At 37.4% G+C, this 16746-nt stretch overlaps 1 protein-coding gene across 4 annotated transcripts in view; it reads right to left on the bottom strand.

The window, feature by feature from the left end:
- Positions 1-16746, bottom strand: part of NUP107 (nucleoporin 107) — a 43581-nt gene that overhangs the window by 22420 nt on the left and 4415 nt on the right. For 3 of the 4 annotated variants that reach the window (XM_003989029.6, XM_011284115.4, XM_019835195.3), the window contains 8 exons: positions 14435-14579; positions 11468-11571; positions 8913-9040; positions 7858-7906; positions 5598-5669; positions 5104-5192; positions 2983-3061; positions 1104-1217 (listed from right to left, as the gene is read on the bottom strand). In XM_003989029.6, the coding sequence (XP_003989078.2) occupies positions 1104-1217; positions 2983-3061; positions 5104-5192; positions 5598-5669; positions 7858-7906; positions 8913-9040; positions 11468-11571; positions 14435-14579 (780 nt within the window). Of the gene's footprint in view, positions 1-1103; positions 1218-2982; positions 3062-5103; positions 5193-5597; positions 5670-7857; positions 7907-8912; positions 9041-11467; positions 11572-14434; positions 14580-16746 lie in introns of those variants that run through there. The other variant, XM_019835194.3, reaches the window with a different exon arrangement.

Genomic DNA, 16746 nt, shown 5'->3' with positions numbered 1-16746 from the left:
AAAAATTAAAAAGAGGGGCGCCTGGGTGGCTCAGTCGGTTAAGCGTCCAACTTCAGCTCAGGTCACGATCTTACGGTCCGTGAGTTCGAGCCCCGCGTTGGGCTCTGGGCTGATGGCTCAGAGCCTGGAGCCTGTTTCCGATTCTGTGTCTCCCTCTCTCTCTGCCCCTCCCCCGTTCATGCTCTGTCTCTCTCTGTCTCGAAAATAAATAAACGTTAAAAAAAATTAAAAAAAAAATTAAAAAGAAAAAAAAGGAATGATGCTTATTACCACTTATTACTACAAGAACTTATAATAGTTTGAACATATGTGTATCTAAAGAACATTGCCAAAGAGACTGCAAAATAGGTACAACCTATTACCGTAAGCTTGGAGCTCCTAGGCATTGGATGTCCTCAAGAGTCAGCAAAGCCATCCAGTATGTTGTCTAATTAGATACTAAACATTCTCTATAGAAGATCTTCACTATCACAAAAGATCTTTTTTTTTTTTTAAGTTTATTTATTTTGAGAGAAACAGAGATAATGCAAGTGTGGGGAGGGGCAGAGAGAGAGAATCCCAAGCAGGCTCCATGCTGCCGGTGCAGAGCCCGGCACATAGGGCCTGAACTCAAAAACCCACAAGATCATGACCTGAGCCTAAACCAAAAGTCAGATGCTTAACTGACTAAGCCATCCGGGCACCCTCCCAACAAAAGAGATTTTAAAACATGAAATTAAAAGGAAGAAGTCTGAGGGCCACTGTAGTTTTCACAGGTAAACAGTGTCACCTAGAAGAGCAATTAGGGTCAGACTCATTCTTAACTCTTAAAAATCAGAACTAAAAATAATGGGGATATGCCTAGGGTATGCAGTACAATTTGGGAAGGCAAAGTCTGACTTCTTACAAAAGATTTTCTATTAGAGTTGCATAAACTACAATGCACTGCTTTCTGAAGTAATGTGTTTCTTATCACTGGAAATGTTCAAACACAAAGTAGATCCAGAAATAGTGTGGCAGAGATTACAGCATCGAGGAGACATACGAGGTAGTCACAAAGGTCCTTTCCAACTGAAAGAGTCTATGACTTCTGAAACTGAACTAGCAGGGTGTATATGACTTACCTCTTCTGTCATTCCAGCACGGATTAGAGTGAAAAGATATTTGAGTAATCTGACTTCATCTTCTCTATCCAGATCATCAAGGGGCATTTTCTGTCTAATGGGAGCATCAGGGTCCTATCGAACAAACAAACAAACAAATAAATAACAATAAATTCTTTGTACCCACATACATTTTAAACATCCTCAAGAGATGATTAAACTCTCGAGTTTATATACTGAAATAAGTTTATTTACAATTTAGTTAAGTAACAAAGGGAGTGAAGTATCACACAAGCATTCCAGAGAGCCATAGAACTGTCTGCTGCCCATTCAAAAAAGACTGTTGGCCCACCAAGGTACATACTTCGGTCAGACAAGGCAGAAACACAATGCCAGCCAAACCAGGCAACTCTTAAAAATGCTACAACATGAGCTGTAGCCTGTTGTAGCAACTGTACCTCCAAGTTAATCCTAAACAGAATTAGGTCTAGATGGAGAATGAGCACAGAGGAAACACTGAAGGAAGAGTAATACATTCTATGACTTGAAAGTGCTTCTCACATGAGAGGAGAGCCATAGTGGGATTAAGGCCATATAAAACGCACTGATGTCCAATAAAATAATTTTTCAAGAACAGATTTCTAATAAATAAATCTACCTAGAACAGTTTATTCCCACCTATTATTTTTCATGGATAAAGAAATGTGCCTTTAAACATTTGGGATAACATACTGTCCTCACTTTTGCAGCAAACATCACAAGTGGTCTTCATGATGAATTTTAAATGAAAAACTATTTTAGTTTTTGAAAACATTTATTTATTTTGAGAAAGAGAGCACGCGTATGCACGAACAGGGGAGGGGCAAAGAGAGAGGGAGAGAATCCCAAGCAGGCACCTTGCTGTCAGCACAGAGCCTGACGCAGGGCTCAACGCCATGAACTGTGAGATCATGACCTGAGCTAAAACCAAGAGTCGGATGCTTAACCAGCTGAGCGAGCCAGGTGCCCCTAACTGAAAAACTATTTTAATGCGACTCTTATTTTAAATGCTACTCTTATGATGGTAATATATCAATTCAGAAAATAAAGTACATTATAGGTGAAATGGCTACTTTCACAAGTATTTTGTGGACCGATACAATCATTCAGTTTTGGAACATGGTCTCTTTCTGGCAAAAAGGAAATCACCACTTTCCACATGTTAAAAGTAAATGATTTTTAGTTGTTTGCTACAGGGTGATTTAGCTATGATTTATTTCAAGTTCTTCCAGTAGCCTCCAAACAATTCTCATCAAAACCACTTTTGCTCCCAAAGAATTCTATCAATTTTTCCATCTCTTACTTCTCCTACTTTTCATTATAAACATTTAGTGCACGTTTCCACCTGTCACAAAGCTTTCTTTATTTCTACAAGAATTAGACTCCTGTTCTTTTCAAATCTATTGTTATTCCTATTACTCATATCCTAGAATGGCCTTTCTAACCTCAAGCTTATGCAAAGCTCCCCTCTCCTCCCCCCCCGCCCCCCGCCACTTTTTATATGTAAGAGGCTTCATGAGTCATCACTTTAAAGTTGAAGAGTCAAACCTTACTGTAAGACCAAAATTAATTTGTTTTTAAAGCTGGCAAATCACTTTCTCTACCTTCTTTTACCATTTATAATTCATAGGCAATAGGTTCAAATGTTCAAATACATTCCATCAAATTCAAAGGCAACCAAGTAGTTAGTGGTAAACAGTATATACAAATCTTTGGGAAACCAAAACAAGGATCCCTATGAAGAAAATTCTCAGCCTTTAAAAAACAAACACACACACACACAAAATAAATAAAAAAATAAAAACAAAAATAAAAACAAACACAAAACCTTGAAGACAACTTTCATTTCAAAGAAACTTACCAATTCAGTGACAAGGGGACGGACACTTCCTATATAAGAAGGCAGCTGTCGCTGCTTCAGGGTATGCAGAGTATTTTCCCTGCAAGAAAAAATATAACATTTTTAAAAGGAGTAACTTTAATATGTTTATTTAAGGAAATAAAATCAAGTCAAAGTAGAAAAAGAGAGTACAAACTCAGAAAATCAGGCAAAAATGCTAAATATAAAGAGGCATTTTAGGGGCACCTGGGTGGCTCAGTCGGATAAGCGACCGACTACGGCTCAGGTCACGATCTTGAGGTTCGTGGGTTCAAGCCCCATGTCAGGCTCTGTGCTGACAGCTCAGACCCTGGAGCCTGCTTCGGATGCTGTGTCTCCCTCTCTCTCTCTCTGCCCCTCCTCCACTCATGCTCACTTGCTCTCTCTCTCTCAAAATAAATAAATATTTAAAAAAAAATTTTTTAAGAGGCATTTTAGCTCAGATGACTAACGATGCTAAACATGTTTTCATGTCTTTATTGGCCACTCATCTGTCTGCTTTTGTGAGCTTATCTGTTCAAATCTTTGTCCCCCGCCCTTTTTTCTTTTACTACATTATATTTTTATTATTGAGTTGCTGTTCTCTTATCAGCTACAAGTCTTACACTTTTCTTCTAGTCTGTGGCTCGCCCTCTCATTTCTTAATGATGTCTTTAATGAGTAGTTTTTCATTTTTATGAAATCGAATCAATCTTCCCCAATTATTGCTTCCTAGGATCTTTCTTACTCTTGCCTATCCACAAGTCACAAAGATAACCTATGTTTTCCTCTAAAAGCTCTGTGGTTTTAGCTTTTATGATCCATCTTGAATTAAATATTGGGTATGGTGTGAGGGAGGTGTTTTTTTGCATGATATCTCATTTTTCTGCAAGGTTTGTTGAAAAGACATTCATTCCCTCATTGGATTGCTTAGATGCCTTTATTGAACACTAACTGACCATCTAAGTGTGGGTCTGTTTTACAGTTCTATTCTGTTCCACTGATCAGTAAGAAAAGACTAACTCATAAAAAATGTGCGAAGACATTTACCTTAACTTTTTCAATTTTAAATGAAAATTTCTTTCTCCCAGAAAAATCACAACTACTCAAGATTTAATTTTTGACAACCACTGAATAGCACTAATTTCCTAGTTAAGCACAGAAAAGATATAATAATTGACTTGCAGACTTTGTACAGGGATAATGTTACTGCATTCAAATGCAATCTGAACAGTTTCTTCAAGTCTTAATATAAACTGTCCCTTTAACTTAGGGATGCTTTTTGGTTTCAAGGTCCTAAAATAATCTAGAAGTATTAAAGGATGTAGTGACCAAAGTTTTTCAAAAAAGCCCAAGTAGCTAGAAACATAACAGAAGTATCTTCTTGATAATCAAATTACATTTAAAATAAGGTCCCACAGCCTTACCCTAGCCTGCCTATAAAAGTCCCATATGAGTTGACTCTCTTCAATCTCATTTCCTACCATGCTTTCCTTTGCTGTGTTCAGACTGGCCTCCTTGCATAAATAGTTTGTTTTCAGGATCTTTGCAGTTTCTGTTCCTGTCTGGAACAACTTGTCTCCCAAATTTTTGCATGTTTTGCCTCCTCTCACTCGTTACCTGTTACTTCCTTAGAAGAGGCCTGTTCTGGGGGCGCCTGGGTGGCTCAGTCGGTTAAGCGTCCGACTTCAGCCAGGTCACGATCTCGCGGTCCGTGAGTTCGAGCCCCGCGTCAGGCTCTGGGCTGATGGCTCGGAGCCTGGAGCCTGTTTCCGATTCTGTGTCTCCCTCTCTCTCTGCCCCTCCCCCGTTCATGCTCTGTCTCTCTCTGTCTCAAAAATAAATAAATAAAAAAAAAAAAAAAAAGAAGAGGCCTGTTCTGATTACCTCTTCTATTTAAAGTTGTACCCACTGTCATCTTCTATCCATCAACTCTCTTTTTTTCAAAGCTCTAATTGCCCAACAGGCTAAATATTTATTTGTGGTCTAACTCCCTTAAATAACGTCAACACCATAAAGGCAGGGTTTTTGTCTGCTTTGCTGACAGACTGAATTTAAATACTTGTTGAAAGATAAATAAACAAAACCAACACTGACTTCAAGAATAAGCGTTTAGTAACTTACCAATAAACTGATTTTGCATAAAACTCAATGTTATCAGAAAAATCTCCAATTTCATCTTTGGCAATGCTCTCTAGCCAATCCACCACCAGCTAGGAAAGGAAAAAAAAAAAAAGAGACCATTAACTATAAAATCTGTTACTGTTTTACTTGAAATGGTACTTCCATCCTTAATTCAAAATGTTTCTGATTAAAAAATACCAACTAACAATTTTTCCAACCACTATTTTTGCTTTTTTAAGATACATAAATATAGCAAAAGAATGAAATGTTCTATAGGAATAATACAGTTCTTAAAAAGCTATTCCTGGAAATGCTAAGGCTATTCATTTGAAAACTGAAGAACAAGGTTCTTAACTCCTTTTAACTGTAAGCAAAAACATCAAAAAGAAAAACAGTTTTTTTAAGTTTTAAATTTTAAAAAGTTTCAGTTCTTTGTGTGTCATTTACCTTTTCTCCATGCTTCATAAAAAAATATTTTAAAATTCTAATCTTACCTGACTTTGTCGGACAAGTGGATCTCTCTGAAATAATGTTTCCACCACCACTTTCTCACTGGCATTAAGAGCCTATTAAAAAAATTATTTAAAGAGAGAAAAAAAAAGATGTTCTAAGAATATTATTTTAATAGAAAGGAAAAGGTGAACCTGACAGTTATTCAATTACCCATAAACATTTAACCACACAGCAAATCTGTACATTCATGTGTGAAAATTTTTCTTAAGCAAATTTCAAACTGCTAGATCAATCTGCAGCTGTTCTTGATACTTTCATTCTTTAGCTATTCGTGGAATTTTAAAACTCTACTTCCTCGGAGATGTTTTAGGGAAAACAAAACACAGAACAAAATGAAACAAGCAAAAAAAAATCATAATAAACGGCAGGATGCAATCATGTGACATTATCAGAAAGTGAACATTTAAAAACTTCTAAACTCTTGGGTGGGGGTGGGCTAAATGGGTGCTGGCCATTAAGGACAAAACTGTGTGGAGCACTGGCTATTATACATAAGTGACGAATCACTCAATTCTACTCCTGAAAACAATTACTACACCATATGTTAACTGATGAGAATTTAAATAAAAATTTGAAAAAAAAAATAAAAACTTGAAACTCTTTCATTCTACATAGCAGAAGTTGATAGGTAATAAAATTTTACAATCCAAGGGCTTTCCTTAACAAGACACAAGATAATGAATGATCAAGGAAAACTTCACAGAGGTGATCATATAAAAATGGGAATGTCTACTTGACAAAGACCCCTTAAACAAAACTGAACGACAAGTAAAAGGAGGACTATCTTTAACATATACAAGAGGAAACAATAGCTGGAAAATGAGCAAAGTGTATGATTACAGAATTCATGTAAGAATATGAAGGCTTAAGAATGAAGAACACTAGGGGTGCCTGGGTGGCTCAGTCGGTGAAGCGTCCGACTTCAGCTCAGGTCTAGATCTCATGGTTCGTAGGTTCGAGCCCCGCGTCGGGCTCTGTGCTGACAGTTCAGAGCCTGGAGCCTGCTTCAGATTCTGTGTCTCCCTCTCTCTCTGACCCTCCCCTGTTAGCACTCGGTCTCTCAAAAATAAATAAACGTTAAAAAAAAAAATGTTTTTTTAAAAATGAAGAACACTCCACCTTGCTAATAATCGATAATATACACATTAAAGTGGCACACCTAATCCTCAATTGGCAACATCAAATGAGTTAGAGGAAGATTTTCACCCGTTGTCAGTACACTGCATTAGGAAGGCAAGATGACAATCTATCACATTTTGACCCAATTTCACTTCCAGAAATGTAGGAAATACTGAAATACATAGATAAATACGATTTAGAATGTTCACTGCCTTACTGATTGCTACAGCAGAAATAGTGGAAACAACCTAAATATGTCTATCAGAATGTCTGAAAAAATTTCAGTTCTGGCATATTATGAAAAAATAAGGTAAACCTACAAGAACTGACAGAAAAAACAAATATTGGTGATTAGAAAAGAAACTCTTAGTATAATGTATAAATGAAATCATACTATATGTTAAAAAAATAAAACAAACCCATGGGGCGCCTGTGTGGCTCAGTCAGATAAGCCTCTGACTCTTGATTTTGAGCCCCAAACTGGAACTCTGTGCTGACAGCATGCTTGAGATACTCTCTCCCCCCTGTCACACACATACTCTCTCCCTCTCGTGTGCATGTGCACACACTCTCTCAAAATAAGTAAACATTAAAACACACACACACACACACACACACACACACAAAACCGTGTGTATATATACATATAAAGATGCACAGAAAAGTGGTCGCAAATTGTTAGAACAGTAAGGGATAAAAGAGGACTTCTACCTTTTACCCTATAATATAAATCAATATTTGATTACTTTATGAGATTGTATCTTTTACTTGTAAAATTTTTTTTTTTAATTTTTTTTTCCAACATTTTTATTTATTTTTGGGACAGAGAGAGACAGAGCATGAACGGGGGAGGGGCAGAGAGAGAGGGAGACACAGAATCGGAAACAGGCTCCAGGCTCCGAGCCATCAGCCCAGAGCCTGACGCGGGGCTCAAACTCACGGACCGCGAGATCGTGACCTGGCTGAAGTCGGACGCTTAACCGACTGCGCCACCCAGGCGCCCCTTGTAAAATTTTTTAAATGAAGAAACTCAAGATGGAGGGTCAGAAATCAAATCCTATCATTAAAAACCATTTTAAGTTTTAAACATTTATAAAGGAAAAAAATTAATCTTAAACTTACACTAAGTACAAACATATTTTCATCTTCTAATGCAGACTGTATTCTGTCTCTGAGGAAAAATAACAAAATGAAAAAGGCTTAAATTGCATAAACATATGAAATCACCTTTTAAACTATATATATACACAAACCTACATTCTCTCCAGCATAAACAAGTTGAGCTTCCAATAAACTTAATCATTCTTTTGAAACAAAGATACAAGTAGTAAGTACCTTCTGGATCGGATATTGACATCTGAGCAAATCTGATATTTACGAAAAACAGACACTGCAAAGTCTTTCCTGGCTACCTGCTAAGGCGCACACTGAACTTTCTAATATAATTGTTTTCACATGGCAAAAATTATACAATCTAATTTTCTTTCGGGATTTTCTCATCACAGTGAGAAAGCAGCAGAATGAGAGGCAAAACCACTGAGCATCTGAGAGAAGGAATATTTGGTTAACTTCTTTCAAACTGCCACTTTATATAAAGTCTATTTTTCAGTTCCTTTTCTTTAAAATTTTTTACTGTTAATTTATTTTTGAGAGAGAGAGAGAGAATGAGCAGGGGAGGGGCAGAGAGGGAGGGAGACACAGAATCCAAAGCAGAGTTCTTTTTCTTGTCTATCCTAAGTACTGCAGTATTTTCAGTACTTTCCTGATCTTATTTTTGGGAGCTACCAGCTTTTTGATCTAATATTCCCCTCTTCCCTCCTAACTCACTCCTGATAATCATCTAATGATGAGGCATTAGAAACAGGAAGTACCAAAGATAGTAGAACCTATTTCCACACATCCTACTCTAACTTTTAAATTAATTTGCCTATTTGGGGGCCTGGGTGGCTCAGGTCATGATCTCACAGTTCTTAGGACTGAGCCCCATGTCAGGCTCTGTGCTGACAGCGTGGAGCCTGCTTGGGATTTCTCTCTCTCTCTCTCTCTCTCTCTCTCTTTCTCTCTCTCTCTCTCCCCCTGTAAAATAAAGAAACATTAAAAAGACAAACCATGTTTAAATTAATTTGCCTATTGGTTACCTTGTGTTTATTTCACTTATGAGGCCTACACAACTTTACCTATACAGAGAAGCCAGCAGCCTCCATGTGACCATCTCCTGTTGAAGAAGCCAGAGCATACTGGCTGTTTTTGAGAACTTCTGAAGTCCAGGTGTTGCTCGGCTCACTATTTTACTCAGTATATTCACCTAACGTAAAGACACAGATGTAAAGAGGTTTTCTATCATTCTGAGCCATAACTGCGTATTCTTCAAGTGCACAGCTCTAAAACTAAATATATAAACACACACACATTTAGAGTATGATTTTTTCCTATCTATTGCCTTTTTTAAATTGAATGGAAATATAACATTCCCACTCGAAATGGTCTTAATTTGAAGTAAGGTGTGTTTATGTGAGTATATATGTAAAAGTTTAATATACTCCAAATTTCAGATTAAACAAGAACAGCCATGGACACATTTTTTTCTTCTTTTATAAGCTAAATCTAACCTATTCCTGACAAATCTAACCTATATCTAACCAGAAGATAAACCAAATCTAACCTATTCCTGACAAAATGATAACATGGACTAACAGCATAGCAATGAAAATTGAAAATAAAGTTACCTTCAATTTATGCCTGAAAAATTTATACCATATATAAAATCAAGAAAAATATTTTAAGATTGGTACTAAAACACTGTCATTGCTATCCACAACTTAACCGAAGTCCCCTCCTTGTTCTAAAACCAGAGTTCTTAACCTTTTTCAGGTTGAGGCATTATGTGAAAATCTAACGAACAGCATGGATGTTCTCCCCAGAAACACACACAAAATTATTTATCAGAAGGCTTAAGAATCCAGGGTAAAGGAAACCTTTCTCAAGGGTTTTGAACAGTACCTCTTAATCTTCTGAAGTGAAATTCAGATACAGAATTGCTCTCATTCAGAACATGAAGAATCATTACCACCACAACACCTTTTCCCTCTCTTTAAAAAGTACTCACAAAATAATGTTACTTTTGTCTTAAGGCCAGTGTTTAATAAAAGTGTTATCAGTACTTCTCATTATTTTCTATTGGAACCCTAACTCTAGTAATTCACTAAGTGACTGTTACTGCTTCAGTTATTTAATGAAATTACTGCTTTTATAATGGAACAATTCAGAGATTGATTATTGAAACAATATTAAACGATCAAGAAATGTTGGCTATTATATTGTAATCATTCTTGAATGTAATAAAGTCCATTTATTTATTTGCTTATTTTTTTAGTAATCTCTACACCCAACATGAGGCTTGAACTCATGACCCTAAGGATCAAGAGTCACATGCTTTTCCAACTGAGCCAGCCAAATGCTCTTCCTTTTTAAAAAAACAGACTTAATGTTTTAGAGCAGATTTAGGTTTACAGCAAACCTGAGTGGAAAGTACAGAGTTCCCATCGCTTTCTGCCTATCAGGATCCAGCACCAGAGTGGAACATTTGTTACAACCATGAACCTACACTGACATGTCATTATCATCCAAAGTCCATAGTTTACATAAGGGTTCATTCTTGGTATTGTATATTCCACAGGTTTTGACATAAATGACATGTATCCACCACCATTATCTCATACAGTTTCACTCCCCTAAACATCTACCAGGTTCCACTTTTCATCCTTATATTCCCCCAACCTCTGGGAACCACTGATCTTTTCACTCTCTCCAAAGTTTTGCCTTTTCCAGAATATTGTTTAGTTGGATTCATGTAATATGTAGCCTTTTCGAATTGGTTTCTTTAGCTTACTGATATGCACTTAGGGTTCATCCTTGTCTTTTCATGGCTTGATGGCTCATTTCTTTTTAGCATTAAACAATATTCCATTGTCTAGATACACACAGTTGATTTATCCATTCGCTTACTAAAAGACAACCTGGTTGCTTCTGAATTTAGGCAATGACAAATAAAGCTGCTATAAACATTTATATGTAGGTTTTTGTGTGGGCCTAAGTTTTTAACTCGTTTTGGTAAATACCTCAGTATGAATGTTGTGGAATCATATGATAAGACTATGTTCAGGTTTCTAAGAAACTGAGAAAGTGCCTTGCAAAGTGACTCTACCGTTTTGCATTCCCACCAACAACGAATGAGAGTGACTGCTGCTCCACATCCTTGCCAGCGTGTGGTATTGATAGGTGTTGGGGACCTTTGCCATTCTACTAGGTGTAGGACATCTCATGATTTTAATGTGCAATTCCACGATGACATATGATGTTGAACACCTTTTCACAGGCTTTTTTGCCATCTGTAGATTTTCTCTGGTGAGGTGTCTGTTAATGTGTTTTGTCCGTTTTTTTAATTGGATGTTCATTTTCTAATTATTGGGTTTAAAGAGTTCTTTGTATATTCTAGATTCTCCTTTTTTTTTTTAAGTAGCAGAATCCTTCGGTTTCCCAAAGAAATCTCATATGAACCTTCAATAAGCAAAAAGCAGAGCTGCCCTGGCTAACCTCCCAACCATGCTACCCCTGCCACTACACCCTTAAGACATCTCCCCCCTTAAATACAGTATGGAAATTCACAGGTTGATGCTGTTCAAAAAACTAAGAGTACTGAAGTCTGACCAACAATGGAGTGAAAGTAACTTACCTGACTACTACAGATATTTTCATATTCTTCTACAAGGTCAAAAACCGTATTTGAAGAGTGCTTCAAGTAAGACTGCAGGAAATCAGAAAACATACTCATGGATGCTAGAACACATTAAAAAGAAAAGGAACAAGAAAGTTAAGTGACATACTCCTAGGTAATTATGTTTCTATGAAAACTTAACAACATAGCTACGTATCTCTTTTTTTTCTGCTGTATTTTCTAAAAAATTACAACAGTGGTGGGGTGCCTGGGTGGCTCAGTCAGCTAAGTGTCTGACTCTTGATCTTGGCTCAGGTCATGATCTCACAGTTCATGAGTTGGAGCCCTACATCAGGCTCCGTGCTGGTGGTGTGGAGTCTGCTTGGAATTCTGTCTCTCCCTCTCTCTCCCCGTCCTTCCCCCCACCGCCCCAACAAAATAAATTAAACTTAAAAAAAATTGTAACTGTGGTAAGATAAACATAACAAAATTTACCATCTTAACCATTTTTAAGTGTACAGGTTAGTGGCATTAAGTATATTCACAATGCTGGGCTACCATCACCATCATCCATCCACAGAATTCTTTTCATCTTGCAAAACTACAACTCAGGATAGCCAAAGCGATCCTAAGAAAGAACAAAGCTGGAGGTACTATACTTCCTGATTTCAAACTATACTACAAAGCTTGAGTAATTAAAACACTATGAGAGGCGCCTGGGGTGGCTCAGCTTGTTAAGTGTCCAACCCTTGATTAGGGCTCAGGTCATGATCTCACAGTTCTTGAGATCAAGCAGCACAGAGCCTGCTTAAGATTCTCTCTCTCCCTCCCTCTTCCCCGCCCCCTCCCCCACTCTCATGTGCACATGCTCTCTCTCAAAATAAATAAAGTTAAAAAAAAAAAAAAACAGTATGATAAGGCATAAAAACAGACACATAGATCAAGGAACAGAATAGGGTCCAGAAACAAACTCCCACATGTATAGTCAACTAATATTTGACAGGGGAGCCAAGAATACTCACTGGGGAAAGAACAGCCTTTTCAATAAATGGTGCTAGAAAAACTGATGATCATATATGGAAAAATGAAATTGGACCCCCTAGATTACACCACTCATAAAAATTAACTTGTGGGGTACCTGGGTGGCTCAGTCGGTTAAGCATATGACTTTGGTTCAGGTCATAATCTCACGGTTTGTGGGTTTAAACTCCCGTGTCGGACTCTGTGCTGACAGCTCAGAGCCTGGAGCCTGCTTTGGATTCTGTGTCTCCCTCTCTCTCTGCCTCTCCCCAACTTGTGCTCCGCTTCTCTCAAAAATAAATAAACATTAAAAAAACTTTTTTAAAGGGGCGACTGAGTGGCTCAGTTGGTTAAGCATCCGACTTTGGCTCAGGTCATGATCTCACAGTTCATGGGTTCAAGCCCCACGTCGGGCTCTGTGCTGACATCTCAGAGCCTGGAGCCTGCTTCAAATCCTGTGTATCCCTCTCTCTCTGCCCCTCCCCAGCTCACGTACTCTGTCTCTCAAAAATGAATAAATGTTAAAAAAAATTAACTTGAAATGGAATGGAGACTTAAACTTAAGACCTGAAACCATAAAACTCCTAGAAAAAGATATAGGCAAAGAGCTCCTTGACATTGGTCTTGGTAACAACTTTTTGGATATGACACCAAAAGCACAAGAAACAAAAGCAAAAGTCAAAAAGTCTGACTCAAACTCAAGAACTGTGAGATCATGACCTGAGTTGAAGTCAGACGCTTAACCCACTGAGCCACCCAGGCACCCCACGTTATAGTTCTTTCTACATTCTAGATATTACCCTTTTATCAGACATAGGATTTGCAAATACATTCTCCCATTCTGTGGGCTGCCTTTTCACTCACTGTCTCTTTTGATGCATGAAAATTTTAGATTTTGATGTAGTTCAATGTATTTTTTTCTCTTGTTACCTACAAGTCTTTTAAGAGCACACGGATGTGTTGGCTATTAATCTGTCAACAATTACTACAAAAATATAAGCCAGATTTTAAAATATCTGATTTGTATTTTAAATATATAACAAAGTAGCTGAGAAAGTTGTAACAGATACTAAGATGATATATTCTACTCAGGGAAAACATACACACTCCACTACAGTACTGTATCATATTGAAGGTCTCATCCAGTGTTCACACTAAAAATGAACTCTTTTTCTTTCTATTTTATCTATTTAGTAAAAAGGATATCTAAATCACTCAAAATCTGAGTACTTATTACTGGCAGATACTATAAGGAAGCAGTGGTTACCACAGTGTTAAGAGAAGGGCTGTATAATCAAACTGCTTAGTTTCAAATCCTGGTGCCATCACTTTCCAGCCAGGTGAGCTTATGCAAGCTACCCATTCTGAGCAGCAGTTCCCTTTCCCCTCTAACGGTAATAGCTACTGTAACTCTTCAATGGAGCCCTACAGAAGATAATGTTCACCCAGGGGTAAGCACACGGACTCTGGCACGTTAGCTGACGATGATGATAAAATGAAGATCCCATGTGGTAATGAATACGTACAGGCACATGAAAAGCAAACTTTTCTTTCCAAAGGGGAATGGTAATAACCAACCTGAAACTAGAAAGGTCTTCATACTATTTGAAAAAAAGACAGCATTAGCATCCAGGTGAAAACATGTCAATATTAGATAAAAACTAAACCTAGAGAAAAAGAGATGCCCTTTCAACAGAAATACGAAAAGAATGAAGATATGAGACTTATCTAATAACCTAACAAGGTATTTGAACTGAAAAACGAAGTGGCAAGATGCCGCTCCAACTGAGAACGAAGGTGAGATTCTCAACCTTCCAGAGCTACTACATCAAATGGCTCAGCCATAACCATAACTAATCAGCTTAATGAAAAATATTTTATAATGACACTCAGGAATAGGAGATAGTTTCCTGGGTCTTAGTAAAGCCAACGGGCTACACTGTTAAAGAGTTAACGCCATTTTACCAGCTTCGCCAGGATCATCCTCACGTAACATAACGGCACTGAGAGTTACATCCTCTGTTACACTGTGGGACTCTGTACTTGTGAGGAGTCCTGAACGCTGTGATGTGAATGCAGCAGCCCAATTACTGTCATCCAGATTAGTTACCTATAAAAAAAAAAGGAAGATACAGAAAAGTAATGAGCTATTGCCACTGAGTACAAAAAAAGACATTAATGGCTATTTTGTTAAGGAAATCACAGCTTATAAAACGAAAACACTATAAACTGTTTTCTTCTCTGTACCACTCCATATCTTTTTTTTAAAGGCAATAAATACGGCATTTTGTAACATTTAAGCTGATATTAACATGTAAAATAAGGCCGGTCATACTGCTCTAAGTTCACATCGGTTTTTCACTACTGGGAAAACGTACAGGACAAATGATCCAGTTTTTTCAACATATAAACGCTAACAAAAAGGGTGATGGAAGAACTTACAGATTAAAAGATGAGCCACATCAAGCAAATGCAGTGTGTTTACCTTATCTGAATCCTGATTTAGACAAACCGACTTGAGAAAACATGACACAACTGAGGAAATTTTAAACAAACCAACTTAAAATTTGACACAGACGAGGAAATGTGAACACTCAGTAAAATATATACAATAATGAAAACATATATATACACAAAATGGATATTTAAGATGATAAACAAATTACTCTGTGTGTACATATGTGCGTGTGTGGAAAGTTAGATGTGTTAATGGCATTGTGTTAAAGAAAGAATTGTCTTATGTCTCAGAGATACGCACAAAAATATTTATGGGTAAAATGGTATGAAATCTGGGAGGTGTAAAGTAACAAAGGGGAAACACTTGTGGGCGTAGATGAAATAGGATCAGCCATATATTAATAACTGGGCAAAGAGCACATGAGGGCTTATTCTATTTCCGGACGTGTCTGAAGTGTGTGCAAACACATTTAAAAAAAAATTGTTTTTATGTTTATTTATTTCTGAGACAGAGAGAGACAGAGCATGAAGGGGGGGAGGGGCAGAGAGAGAGGGAGACACAGAATCCGAAGCAGGCTCCAGGCTCTGAGCTGTCAGCAGAGCCCGACGTGGGGCTCGAACTCACAAACCGTGAGATCATGACCCAAGCCGGTCAGTCACACAACCGACTGAGCCACCCAGGCGCCCCCACATTTTTTTAAATTCACCTTTATTTAAAATCACCTTTATTTAAGATCTTCTGAAAGCCAGAGAAAGCTATCTGAAGGCTTAAAAATGTCTTTATTAAAATCCAGGCACAAGCAACAATAAAAATGTTTATTTAAACCCAAACATTTTATAATGCCCATATTATTAATAATTTACTCTGTCCTGGGCTTTAAGAGACTAGAAATCTTACTATTAATCTTGCAGTTCTGAAGCAATAAATAATAAGTCATCTTCTTTTGTTTAACCCCAGATGCAGTCAATTCACTCATGTTTTTAAGCAAAATAAGATAAATGCTGCTAACATAACCAGATTCAAAAGCAGCGTAAAATTATTCAATGACTATATCATTGTTAGACATTAACATTCTAAAAATCCGTAAAACAATAAGAAGTATTTAACAAATCAATTTATCCTTTTAAGGAGAGGTTTAACAAGCTAAACCATTCTTCAGAAAACACCTAATCTGGACAATTTCAAATGTGTGCAAAAATCCCTGTGACTTTTCTGGGGCGCCTGGGTGGCTCAGTCAGTTAAGTGTTTGACTTGATTTCGGCTCAGGTCATGATCTGCAGTTTGTGAGATGGAGCCCATGTCGGGCTCTGCACTCACAAGTGTGCAGCCTGCTTGAGATTCTTTCTCTGCCCCTCCTCTGCTTGCTCTCTCAATGTAAATAAACTTAAAAAAAAAAAAATCGCTGTGCCCTTTTAATAAGCACAGAGCCAAACACAGAACTGTTTTTATTTTGTTTTTAGCACTAAATTTTCCATCATCCTCTACTATTCCAACAGAACTCTTCTGTTTCCTTCTCTTATTAGATTGAATCCTTTCTTTTTTATAGGGTATTTTGAACACCTAGGTCAGGTCATTCTGTATGTTTATATGACATTTCTTCTATTTTCAATACTGTACCACACAGTGATTTCTAAAGAGTGTCTCATCTACTTTTTCCAACATTTTCTCTTTTCTTTCCTTTATTTTATTTTATTTTTTTTTAAATTTTTTTTTCAACGTTTATTTATTTTTGGGACAGAGAGAGACAGAGCATGAACGGGGGAGGGGCAGAGAGAGAGGGAGACACAGAATCGGAAACAGGCTCCAGGCTCTGAGCCAT

The sequence above is a fragment of the Felis catus genome, chromosome B4 (assembly GCF_018350175.1).
Source record: "Felis catus isolate Fca126 chromosome B4, F.catus_Fca126_mat1.0, whole genome shotgun sequence".
In the NCBI taxonomy this organism is placed as follows: domain Eukaryota; kingdom Metazoa; phylum Chordata; class Mammalia; order Carnivora; family Felidae; genus Felis; species Felis catus.
This window is presented reverse-complemented; position numbering and strand designations above follow the sequence as displayed.